Source organism: Myotis brandtii, unplaced genomic scaffold (assembly GCF_000412655.1).
Source record: "Myotis brandtii unplaced genomic scaffold, ASM41265v1 scaffold643, whole genome shotgun sequence".
NCBI classification, from domain to species: Eukaryota; Metazoa; Chordata; class Mammalia; order Chiroptera; family Vespertilionidae; genus Myotis; species Myotis brandtii.
The window spans coordinates 593,063-605,780 of record NW_005370478.1 but is presented as its reverse complement, the minus strand read 5'-3'; the positions used below and the strand labels follow the sequence as shown (position 1 = coordinate 605,780).

Sequence of the window (12,718 nt, the reverse complement as noted above, 5' to 3'; positions counted from 1 at the left end):
TGCATTCGTGCCCAGGCAGCATCTGCCCTCCCCAAGCACTGGGTGGGGCTTGGGGCCATCTAAGGCCCCAAACACAGATGGGTGTTGCCTCAAACCAGCTTGGTCTTGTCCAATCACCTGCCCTGGATGCTTGCTGATGAAAGCTTTGCGACAGAAAGGAGGGAGGCCTGGCTGAGAGCTGGCTGCACCCACAGCCCAGGGTGCAGATGAAAAGTGCTCTCACCTTGAGCTTCCAGCAGCCCTGCAGACCAGATCCCCGTGCTCAGCCATGATGAGGCGAGGCTTCCAAGTGGCAGCCACACTCAGCCGCCTCAGAGCCCTTCCTTGTGCGCCCCGCATCCTGCCCATACTCAACCCCGCCGCGGCCTTCGGATCCTCCATTGACTCCCGGGTGAGTTCCCAGCTCAGCTAGATGGACAGCCTTTCTCCTGGGGGCCTGGGCAAATCTTCTCCCTGATTGTGGCTGGGGCAGGTGGGCAGGGTGTTGGGGAGCTATTTGATTTGGCAAACGGAGGACGCTCTTGGAATACCAAGTAGCCTACATCCAAAACTTTCGTCCTGGTCTGAGTTTGGTGTGGCCACCAATGAAATCACTTTCCTCCTATGAGAATCAGACTGCTGCAGGGGAGGTGGGGCGTCCCCAGATGGAGGACCCTGTGAGTGGTCTTGGCAAGCCCCGGGCTTACTGCTCCCCGTTGTGATTGGTGCATGAGCATTGAGGCCATGGGAGACCCCTCGTCCCACAGTTTGTACCGCACCTCTCCGGGCACCCAAAACATGTTTCAAAGGAGCCACCCTGCCAGGGCAGGCCCACAGCTGTGGGCAGAGCTGGAGTGGCCCCTGACAGTCTCTCAGAATGGGCTCTAGTCTGACCACCAGCTCTCACACTCACAAGCTTGGCGGCCTTAGCCATATTTCCTCCGTTTCCCCATTTCTACCGGGCAGGGGGGCGGGGGGGCTAATACTAGCATTTCACAGTCTCAAAGAACAGCTCACGGGTTTGTACTCTTTTATTTTTTAATTTCAAACTTTCCAAACATATCATTTAATTGTCTTGGTCATGGACATTTCCAAATATGAGAGTTTATATTTCACTCCATCGCTGCCGGTGACCAGAAAACCCACGCTTTCCTTTATTAAAGGAGTTCGGTCCTGCTGAGGTTAGAGTACCCCTTCCATTTTTCATGCTCATCTTTGCTTCCGGAGGCACTTCTTCTGCTTCGCTCTTTTCATCTTCATTAAAAGCTGCTGCTACCACCGAAAGGGTTTTTGGAGCAAGAGTTGGAACGGTTTCTCCAGGTTTACTTGCTCTAAGTTTGAGGGAGATGGCTGAGGTTTTCTTCGCTGTCTGACTACTATGGCAAGTCCAAACTTGGAGATCTTGTGGGCCTTGTTGGGAGGTCTGCAGCTTCTTCACCGATCGCTTCGCAGAGATGTGACTGAGACTTTCCCCTCCATTACTCTGGCGGCTCCAGCTCCCTGCAGCTTCTCCGGCTTTTTTTTTTTCCCCCCAGCTCGCGGGTTTTAAAACAGGACAATTGTAATGCACAAAGCATTAGCAGCTCGCCCTTCCCTTACTGTCAGCCCCAATTCCTTTCTTTCCCTTGCCCAGTCACCCACAGGGGTCCCCAACCCTCCCCCACACACCCCCGCAAGGAAGGTTTCCCTCGAGTCAACACTGGTAAGGGGACTAAGGAACCCAAGAACGCACACTGCCCAGAAGTCCTGCAGCCCAAGCAGCAGTCCCCACCCCACCCCCAGGAAGCTAGCTGTCTAGTCTCCCTGATTTTTCGTATCCAGATCTCAAGATTCTGCCCAGAGAAGACAGACTTTAAGGATTATGCCCTTCCCAATGCCAGCTGGTGTCCCGACATGCTGAGCCTGTACCAGGAATTTCTGGAGAAGACCAAGACCGACGGCTGGATCAAACTGCCCTCCTTCGCGTCCAACAGAGAACACATCCAGGGGCTCAAACTCCCAACCGGATTAGCAGTTACCTCGGGTAAGGCCTGGCCTGAGTGGTCACAGCAGCACAGGTGTCCCAGCCCACGGGAGTCGGTTCAGCCAGCCCCTTTCCCTGCGTTCAAAGATTCTGGGGAAGGAAACCAAAAAGCTCCCGTCCAATTCTCAGCCGGAAGTTCTTTCTGCTAATCTCACCCCTCTTGCTGCCGCCCCAGGCTGGCAGTGACGGTATCCTCTCTCCCATCTGAAAAGAGAGCGCACCCTAGCGGCCGCACTGGAGAACTGCCTGCTCAGCCTCTGCCCTGCCTCATCCCAAATCCTCCTCCCCCAACTCAAAAGTTTGGGCGGGGCGGGGGGGGGGCCGTCTCCCACCGCAGGCCTGGCCCACCGTCCATGCTCTGCTAGACCCAGGCCGGCTCTCCTGAAACGCCCACCAGTCAGATTGACAGAGCTTCCCACCTCTATCTTCCTTGTACGTGTGTGTCCGTATTTTCTTGTCTCGCTCATTCATAAATATGATTTTCCTGCCCAGTGATGAATGTACACAGTACAGTACAAAGACGACCATTTGGGTTTATGGCACAAAAAAAGCAGGGACACCAAAATAATTTTTAAAAGAATTTGGTATCCATACGAAAAGGATATAGTTGTAGTTGTCTTGAAGGAAGGAAAATATCAGAATTTTGGTGGACTTTTCAGCACTTATTTTGCTGTTTAGCATTGTTGTTATTTTGAATTACTATAAGCGAATGTCATGAGTTGTGTTTTTTTATTTTTTACTGTTTAAAGTCTGTTAAAGTCTTCACCTGACATTGGCCCTATCCCCACCCTCAACCAGGGACCTTCCTGAGTGTTTCTCCCTCCAGACCAAGCGCTCCCTGGGGACAGGGCTGTGCCTCTGGTCTCAGATGGAAGGCTCTTGGCTGGTGGAGCCTGGCTGTCCTCTGGTTCTCTCCTGGACCCTGTGCCTGACTCAGGACAACCCGGGTGCTGCATGGCCAGCGCTGCACCCTGAGCGGGCCCCATGCCCTCACGCACTCCCTGCTCCAGCTGCCACACTGCTCATCTCTCCCCAGACAACAGTGACTGCCGCATCATCACCAGGAGCCTCCAAGTGGAAGGACAAGGCTATGAACATGCCATCTTTTTTAACCCATCTGAGAAGAAGTCCGTCTGTCTTTTCCAACCAGGCCCCTACTTGGAGGGGGCCCCAGGGTAAGACCACCAGGAAGCTGAGGTAGACGTCCTTGGCTGCTTCCTAGCCTTGGCTCAGCAGGTGGATCGGGGATTGTTCCTCTCCCTAAGGAGCTGGGCGGGGGAATGCCCTGGACTGGAAGGACATCTGGGTCACCAGGTCCAGTCCCATTGTGAAGGTAAGAGAGAGCCTCCTTGCCGAGTCGGGGAATTTTCCAGTAAGGGATTTTAGAGGCCGCTCTGAGAGGGATGTGGTGAACTTAGAAGTGGACAAGATCTGGAATCAGGAGCCCGGCTTCCAGTCCTACTCTGCCGCTGCTGGCCATGGGACCCCAAGCAAGCAATTTAACCTCTGGCTTTCTGTCTCCTTACCTAAAACCTGGGGCAAGGATATATACCTTCCAGAGGGGATCTGTGTGTATCTCATGAACCATAAAGCACAATCTAGCTGTCACACACCATCTATCCACGCTTCATGTTTTACCCACCAGCAAACCGAGGCAACTTACCCAAGGTAGCACAGCAGCCAAGGTCAGATGCAGGACTCTAGTCCAGGCACTGGGGTTCCAAGTCCACTGCTCTCTCCATTGTACTCTGCTGCCTCCAAGCTTGGAAGAGAGCCAGGAAAGAACTCACTCTGGTCATAACTATGTCTTGCCGAAGGCCACTGACCCACCAAGTCCACAGTTGACTGCCTTCTCCATCCCTGCTCCTGCAAGGAGAGAGAGAAAAGGAGGGATAAGGAGCAACTGTAGGGTCCCAAGACCTGAGAAGAACTCAGTTGTAGTTAAAAAGAATTCAGAGAGTTTAGTAGATGCCAGCACCTGCATAGGTGGTGAGTTCAGACTGTAGCCCTCGGTCCCCTAGGCTAGAAGTTGGCAAAATACCAACTTCTGCGCATGGGCCACGAAGTTTCAATCGCACTGTACATGCGCGCCCGCACGTGGTATTTTGTGGAAGAGCCACACTCAAGGGGCCAAAGAGATGCATGTGGCTCGCAAGCCGCAGTTTGCCAACCACTGCTCTAGGCCATCCCAAAGGCATCTTCCATGGAGACACTGGTTCCCACCCTAGTGCATGCAGACACTGGAGGACTAGGTCAGGATCCCCTCAGGGAAAACCTCAAGAAGGCAGTGATGGGGTGGTGGTGGTGACTGGCTTTTATTTAGGGGCTCATGATCTCGCGAGCCGCAGTTTGCCGACCACTGCTCTAGGCCATCCCAAAGGCATCGTCCATGGAGACACTGGTTCCTACCCAAGTGCATGCAGACACTGGAAGACTAGGTCAGGATCCCCTCCCTTCTGAAAAACCTCAAGAAGGCAGTGATGAGGTGGTGGTGGTGACTGGCTTTTATTTAAGGGCTCATGGAGGTGGGGCAGGAGAGGCCAAGGAGGACCATCCAACACTGGGGGGGTCCAGAGAAGAGATTATTACTGAATTAGAAAAACCCAGTTCAGTCTGCCTCCTGTGCAGGAAAACACCCAGCTCTTCTCTACTGTGCCTTTCTTTCTTCCTTCCTTCCTTTCTTTCTTTCTTTCTTTCTTTCTTTCTTTCTTTCTTTCTTTTTCTTTCCTCCCTCTCTCCCTCCCTCTCTCCCTCCCTCCTTTCTTCCTTTCTTTCTTTCTCTTTCTTTCTTTCTTTCTTTCTTTCTTTCTTTCTTTCTTTCTTTCTTTCTTTCTTTTCTTTCTTCTTTCTTTCCTGTGTGCTACTCACACAGAACACTTCACGTCTGATACTTCTGGTCACCAAATGTGTGACCACACCAAACACTTCTCTGGGACACCAGCTGGGCGTCCTACAGTTTTACTCGGTTCTGACCTGGAGATAGCGTCAGACCCCACAGGTTAAGGACTCAGTCCCACAAGAGTGTCCCCCCACGTCAGACCCCAAACCCAACTAGTAGGTCCCCAGGTTCCTCGCAACTTCTGTTTGATTTGGCTACAAACCTGAGGGTCTCACAACCCCTTCCTCAGGTTTGATTGATTTGCTAGACCAGCTCAGAGAACTCAGGGAAACAGGTTTACCAGTTCGGTAACTAGAGTTCATCGAAAAACATTTTCGATGAGGACAGGACAAAGAATCCAGGTGAGCGTCCAGATGAAGAGGCGTGTGGAGCCCCGAGCGCAGGAGCTTCTGTCTCGGTGGAAGTGGGTGCGCCACCCTCCCTCCGGGTGTGAGTGTGTTTGCCAACCTGGAAGCCCTCTGAGCTCCACACGTGTGTGATTTGATGGAGGCTTCCTCACGTAGGCGAGATTGATCATTAACTCCATTTTCAGTCCTTCTCCCTTCTCAAGAGAATGGGGGCAGTGCTGAAAACTGCGAGCGTCCAGTCCTGGCCTGGTCTTTCTGGTGCCCAGCCCCCATCCAGGAGCCATCTGTATAACAAAAGATTCCCCCCACCCCCCGGAAATTACAAGGGTTTCAGGAGCTCTGTGCCAGGAATTGGGGGCAGAGACCAATCTATATATTTTCTATTGTCTCACAAGCACCCACCCAGCCCCTAGACAATGGTGAGAGATAGGTTACAGCAATTAGGTGATGAATCGGAAAAATGTTTTTCGATGAACTCTAGTTGGGAAAAACAACAATAAGGTGATGAATCGGAAAAATGTTTTTCGATGAACTCTATTAGGGAAAAACAACACACAAAACCTTTTCTCCTGGTGAAATGAAATAATTGTACATGGTTGCTAATACCTGCAGAAGCAACAGTTGATTGAGGAGGATTTGATCAGATGGGATCCAGCTCCGTTCCCTTTCCTTTCCTGGGAAAGGCAGAGGTGGTGGTTCCACCTCAGGGTCCGGGGAAGGCCCAGGGAGCCAGTCTGCCCAGCCCGCAGCCCTGCCTTGCTTCCCACCCACACCCCAGGTTTGCCCACGGAGGGTCCCTGGCAACCATGATGGATGAGACCTTTTCTAAAACTGCCTACCTGGCTGGAGAGGGGCTGTTCACACTAAGCCTCAGCATCAGGTTCAAAAAGTAAGTACTGTACAGAGCCTCACGGTGTTGGCCAAAGTCATGGCCCTCTTCGTCACTGAGGGGTGGCCATCCTCGGCAGTTGGGGTGCAGGAGCCCTGCCTCAGTCTCCTTCCCCACTCGCTGCCAGAAAACCACTCCTGCCGTCTGCTCTGGGAGCTGGCAGGCCAGTCCTGAGCCCAGAGCCACCCGCTTGAGGTGAGGGGGGGCGTGAAGAGAAGGATGGGGGGACGGAAGGGTGAAGGGTTGAGGGCCGGGGGTCCACGGGAGGGAGGGGCTAAGCCAACTCCTCTCCCAGCTTGATCCCCGTGGGCTCACTGGCTGTACTAAACGTCAGCGTGGACAAGATTGAGGACCAGAAGCTTTACATGTCCTGCATCACCCAGACCAGAGACCAGAAGACAGTCTATGCCAAGTCCTCAGGTAAAGGGCTCCTTCAGGCCCAGGCCCTGTCCTGCCACCACTGTCCCCCGGGCCAAATGGAAGAAAGGATGCTCAGGATCCAGTCCCACTCAGGGCTCCAGCTTCTCTGCCTGGGATTGGGCGCCTGCTGTAGACATGGGGGGAGTGAGGGAAAGATCAGCTAGGATTTTTAAATTTTTTAATTAATTAATTAATTTGTAGAGAGAGTGGAAAGGAGGGAGGAGGGAGAGAGAGAAACATCAATGTGAGAGAGACACATCAATTGGTTGCCTCCCGCACCCGGGGCCAGGTACTGCCCTTGACTGGAATCGAAGGCGGGACCCTTCAGTCTGCAGGCTGGTGCTCTAACCACTAAACAAAACTGGTTAGGGCATAGGATTCCGTGAGAGAGACACATCAATTGGTTGCCTCCCGCACCCAGGGCCAGGGATCGAGCCCACAACCGAGGTACTGCCCTTGACTGGAATCAAAGGCGGGACCCTTCAGTCTGCGGGCTGGTGCTCTAACCACTAAGCAAAACCGGTTAGGGCATAGGATTTTTTTTTATTTCCTATGTGTGAGTTGCCCAACCTGTACCACAGGACAGGATTCCAGGTAACTAGATGCAAATGCTCAGAGCACCCCACCAAGCTCCTGCCATCTCGGCCCTCACGCCTGCCTCCCACTCGCCCTTCTTTCTCTTCCAGGTGTTTTCCTTCAGCTGCAGCTGGAACAGGAGTAACAGGAGAGCCTACCTCTGACTGTTCTGCCTGCTTGGGACCCCCCCACAGGGCAGGGGGGGGGCTCCCCATGGAATCCACTGATGAGGTGAAGGAGGGGGCACTTTCCTCTGAGCAAATAAAGTCTCTCGACCCCATTTCAGCTCAAGACCCTTCTTGTAGTTGGAAATGAAAATCCTTCCAGGGCCTCCCACACACCCAACTTCCGGTCAATCACGGAAGAGATTTGCTGAGCCCCTGCCAAGCACCAGGCGCTACGTGAGGCACCGAGCACACAGCAATGAAAAGACAGGACCCCTGGCCTTGAGATGCACAACCACGGGCCAGGAGCTGAATACACAGAATGGGCTAGGCATTGAGGGAAAGAGGAGGGGGCAGGGACAAAGGCAGGCCACAGAGGCTTCATAAACCCTGCTGTGAGCTTGAACTCTGTCTGGTAGGTAACAGGATGCCTTAACAAGGTTTGGGCCATAGCCAAAACCCGTGTGGCAAAAAACTCTCCCCCCACCCATATACTCAATAAAAACCCCTTTCTCTTTGTGTGCTTTCACAGTTGCCCTTGATAATCTGTTAAACCCAGAGTCTAAATCATTGCATACCAAATACATGATTAACCTTGATTCGTGGACAAGAAGTACCTAATCTTCATTTTTAAAAAATATTTTTATTGATTTCAGAGAGGACGGAAAGGGAGCGAGAGAGAGAGAAACATCAATGATGAGAGAGAATCATTGATCAGCTGCCTCCTGCACGCCCCCCACCGGGGATCAAGCCCACAACCCAGGCATGTGCCCATGACCGGAATGGAACCTGGGACCCTTCAGTCCGCAGGCGGATGTTCTATCCACTGAGCCAAACCGGCCCTAATCTTCATTTTAACACTCCCAAGAAAAGAAGGGAAATATATTCCATCCTTCATTGTGCAGCGAAGAAAAAACAAAACAGTTATACTTCAGTTTCCATATTAAAGTAGGTTGAATGGGTCCTGGCACTTCTCTGCTGGGGCCATTTTCTAAGAGAAACAGGCACGAGCTGGAAATGTGCAGAGGCTCTCGGGCAAGGCTCACAGCCAGGCGGGGCGCCAGCCGTAACTGGACAAGGCCAGCTGGGCAGGCGGGGATCTTGGTAAGGGAAGTAAGGTCATCAGCCTCTGAAACACTTCTTAGTGTCTAGGGCAGCCGTGGGCAAACTACGGCCCGCGGGCCGGATCCGGCCCGTTTGAAATGAATAAAACTAAAAAAAAAAAAACCGTACCCTTTTATGTAATGATGTTTACTTTGAATTTATATTAGTTCACACAAACACTCCATCCATGCTTTTGTTCTGGCCCTCCGGTCCAGTTTAAGAACCCATTGTGGCCCTCGAGTCAAAAAGTTTGCCCACCCCTGGTCTAGGGCTTTGACAGCTGCCTCTGCTCTCCCAAGAAGCCACGTACTGCAGCTTTCTAGGCTGAAACAACGGGAGCTGCTGCCTCCACACTCCAAACACCCATCCCCATGCCCAGCGCGTTCATCTGGGAGGCAACTGCTGCCGAGGCAGATGGGGTGGGATCCAATAGGCCAGTGGTCGGCAAACTCATTAGTCAACAGAGCCAAATATCAACAGTACAACGATTGAAATTTCTTTTGAGAGCCAATTTTTTTAAACTTAAACTATATAGGTAGGTACATTGTTATTAACTTAATTAGGGTACTCCTAAGGCTTAGGAAGAGCCACACTCAAGGGGCCAAAGAGCCGCATGTGGCTCGCGAGCCGCAGTTTGCCGACCATTGCAATAGGCCATCCAGGCAAAGGTGGCAGCTTATTCTGCTGGAAGCAGCGGCTGTGCTGTGTTCTTCAGGTGCCTGAGTCAAGTACCAGGAGAAAGAGTGAATAAGGCAACTGGTGTCTGACCTCATCTCCCCCTCACTCGTCCTGTTCCAGCTACACTGGCCTCTTTGCCTCCTTGAACACTCCAGCATGCTTCTGCCTGAGGGCCTTTGCACTTGCAATTTTCCCTTCATAGAGTGCTTGTCCCTCACCTTCCCTCCCTCCTTCCTTCATGTCATTACTGAAACATTACATTCTCCAGGGGGCCAGCCTGACCACTCTATTTAAAATTGTATACTCTCCTGATACCTGCTATGAGCCTTCCCTACTTTAATTTTCTCCCCAACACTGATTTGCATTTAATTAATGATTTTTTTACTGATTTATTTTTGTCTATTGTCTTTCTTTCCCCACTAAAGTATAAACTCCATCTGGCTGGAGATTTCTCTGTTTTCTCACTGCTATGTCTCCAGAGTCCAGCACAGTGCCTTCCCCAAAAAGGTAGCAAAGAGCTGAAACCGGTTTGGCTCAGTGGATAGAGCGTCGGCCTGCGGACTGAGGGGTCCCAGGTTCGATTCCGGTCAAGGCCATGTACCTGGGTTGCGGGCACATCCCCAGTGGGAGATGTGCAGGAGGCAGATGATTGGTGTTACTCTCTCATTGATGTTTCTGACTCTGTCTCTCTCCCTTCCTCTCTGTAAAAAGTCAACAAAATACCTTTTTTAAAAAAAAGGTAGCAAAGAACTATTGATGAATGAATGAATGAATGGAGCCACAGAACCAAACTCCCCTGAATCCTACCCTACCTCTGGACTTACTATAGAAGCCAAAAATGTCCTTATTGTTAGGTCAGATGGAGTCAGGGCTTCTGTTTTCTTACACTTTTGCAGAAGTCAGTTTAACTGATGCCCATGTGATCTCATGTAATCCTCACGCCAGCTCTGCGAGTTAGGTATATTTCTCTCCATTTCCAGATGGGTAAGGTGAGCCCTAGAGAGATGAAGTTACCTATCAGCAGTCACATGGCACAGACAGCATGTCACACAGCCCACATCCCAGCCTGTCTGACTGATGCCAAAGCCATGAGTTCTTGGCCACAGCACTGCATGTAGACCACCCTTCCCAGACACGACACCCAAGCTGAGCTGAGTCAGGAGCCACAGGAATGGAGTGTCTGGAGGGTCGCCATGAATCTCCGCAAAAGAAATGCTTGCTTCCTCTAAACTCTCAAGTATCAGATGTTAAAATAATCATCTTGTTTATTTCCTGCATTTCCCAGTCTTTTTTGTTATTGTTGTTTGCACATTTATTGAATGTCTCTCCCCTTAGACTCCTCCCCTTTCTATCTATCCCCAGCATCTAGTACAGTGAATGAAGGAATGAACTGATTCAGGTACAAATCTGCTTAATATCATGAATTCATTCAACAAATCCTGACTGAATATCTGTCTTGTCCTCGTGATGCTTACAGTCTAGTAAGATATTAAATAATTGCATACATAAACCACAGAGGGGGAAATGTGATCAGTGCCATAAAGGAAAAGTATGGGGCGCTGTGAAACTGTACAGCGGAAGCCCCTAATTTAGATGACAGGGTGTCAGAGAGGGCCTCCAGATCTGAAGGATGAGGGGTAATAATGGTCCAAGGTCCTAAGGAGGAAATGAGCTTGATGCCTTTGAGATACTGAGGGATGGTGGGCATGCCGGGCGTGCAAGTTGAGGGCCTCATTTTGCCAGTGGTGGGCTGTGCTTCCTAGGACCCGCCTATGGGGATAGGAGGGGACATCCTCCGTGTTTATGTTTAACTGCCTTTTGCCAAGGATGGGGGAGGGGCGCACAGATAAGCCTGCCCTGGACTATGATGGAACCAGCTCTGTCCTCAGTGTCTATGTCCATCAATCTTGAGCCTGGTCACTTTTCCTTGGGCCAATACAATTCAGAGAACTAATCACTACAAGTCACTCTGTCTGGGAGAACAAGACAATGGAAGCCAAGGCAAGATTCCAGCAAGGAGGGTTGTGCAGATGTGATGTGTGTGGCCGTGGCTATGGGCTCACCTCCCTGCACCCTGATGGCCACCTCCCTCTCCCCTGAAACCCTCCCCAACTCCCAAGGAGCCCAGGCCCAGCATCTGCACCCCAGGCTTACCCACCATCCTTCAAGCTCTCAAAGGCATCAAGCTCATTTCCTCCTTAGGATCTTTGTATGGACCATTATTGCCCCTCATCCTTCAGATCTGGTGACCCTGACACCCTGGCATATAAATTAGGGGCTTCTGCTGTACAGTTTCACAGCGCCCCATACTTGTCCTTTATAGCATTGATCACATTTTTCCCCCTGTGATTTATGTATGCAATTAATAACAGGGCAGGCTTGCTGTTACAAACCTGGCTGGAGGAAGGAGTTAAGGCCAGGCTGATGGTCACAGAGACAGGGCGCTGTTTATCCAGGAAAAGAGGTCGTACGTAGGCAACGGCGGCCCCTGCCAGCTCCTCCCAGAAGGCCTGGGCTGGGGGAGCAAGCTGGAGAGGAAGCTGCTCCCCCGGGCTCTGAGCGCCTCCCGGCCTGAGGCCGAGACCCAGCGGCGGCCCAGAGGTGAGGCCTGCAGTCCGGGCACCGGACCGAGCCCGCGGTGGGCTCCGTCTCCCAGGCAGACAGTGGGAAAAGGCGCTCGCGAGGGTGCGGGAGGGCGAGGTGGCAGAGCCTCCGGGAGCCGCTGGGGGTGGCGGGGAATCAATACTGCCTTTGTGCTCAGTGGTTTCCTAGGGAGAAAGGAGAGGAGAGTGGGAGGGGCGGCCAAGCGGTCGGACCCGCCCTGCAGACTCTGGATGCCCAGGGGCTGGGAGGCTGGGAGGCGGGGAGCCGGACCTCAGGGCTTGAGGCGGGTGGGATTCTGTGCCCACGGGCAGGAGGGGGAGGAGGGTGTCTCCTAGGACAGGCCCTGGGTGCTCACAGGGCAGCAGCCAGGTGTGCAGCGAGTCTGCTTCTGGCCGGAGCGACTCGGGAAGGCGAGGGAGGAGCCAGAGGAGGCTGGTGGGGCTGCCGCCAAAAAATGGCTCAGCCTGGAGGAGCTTGCGGTGGGGCCTGGGATGGCAGCTGTGGGCCCCCGAGGGCCTCCAGATTAGACCGTGCAGCAGGCCCCGGAATGGGCCGGGGAGAGGAGGTGGGTGCGCCCTTTCAGGGGGCGTGTGTATATGAATGGGGTTCAGGACCTGGGCCCCTCTTTGGATAAACGGGTGTTACTCTAGTCCCCTAACAGGAGTCCAGGACTCTGGTGGATGTGTTGGGCCTTCTAACTCTGAAGTGGGTGGCATCTTTAGTACCCATGGGAGAGTCCAAGGCCTGCATCTGAAAATCTAGCCCAGGGCTCCCTCCATGTCTTCCCGGGTCCCAGACTTCGCCACTCTTGGCTTTTCCTGCTCATATAGAGGGGCCCGTGCGCGCCTTGGGCCCCGGGAGAGGTCGCGGCGGCCGAGGGCCCGGTGCGCTTTCCACCATCACCCACCCCGGCTCCTCTTCTCTCCGCGCCCAGCCCAGCTCCCCAGCCTCCGCCGAGACGCTGCCCCCCGGAATCTTTCGGCCTGAGGATCCGCGTTTTCACCCCCCACCCGCCGCATGTGGCTCTTGGAGAAA

The 12,718-nt window shown here is 52.9% G+C and overlaps 1 protein-coding gene across 1 annotated transcript; it reads left to right on the top strand.

Moving 5' to 3' along the window:
- The first annotated feature begins 76 nt into the window (after positions 1 to 76).
- THEM5 (thioesterase superfamily member 5) lies at positions 77 to 7,822 on the top strand. The gene is made up of 6 exons (XM_005880626.2): positions 77 to 391; positions 1,801 to 2,002; positions 3,039 to 3,177; positions 6,027 to 6,137; positions 6,433 to 6,557; positions 7,244 to 7,822. The coding sequence occupies exons 1-6, from the start codon at positions 269 to 271 to the stop codon at positions 7,276 to 7,278; spliced, it is 735 nt and encodes a 244-aa protein (XP_005880688.1). The 5' UTR covers positions 77 to 268; the 3' UTR covers positions 7,279 to 7,822.
- Positions 7,823 to 12,718: the final 4,896 nt, after the last annotated feature.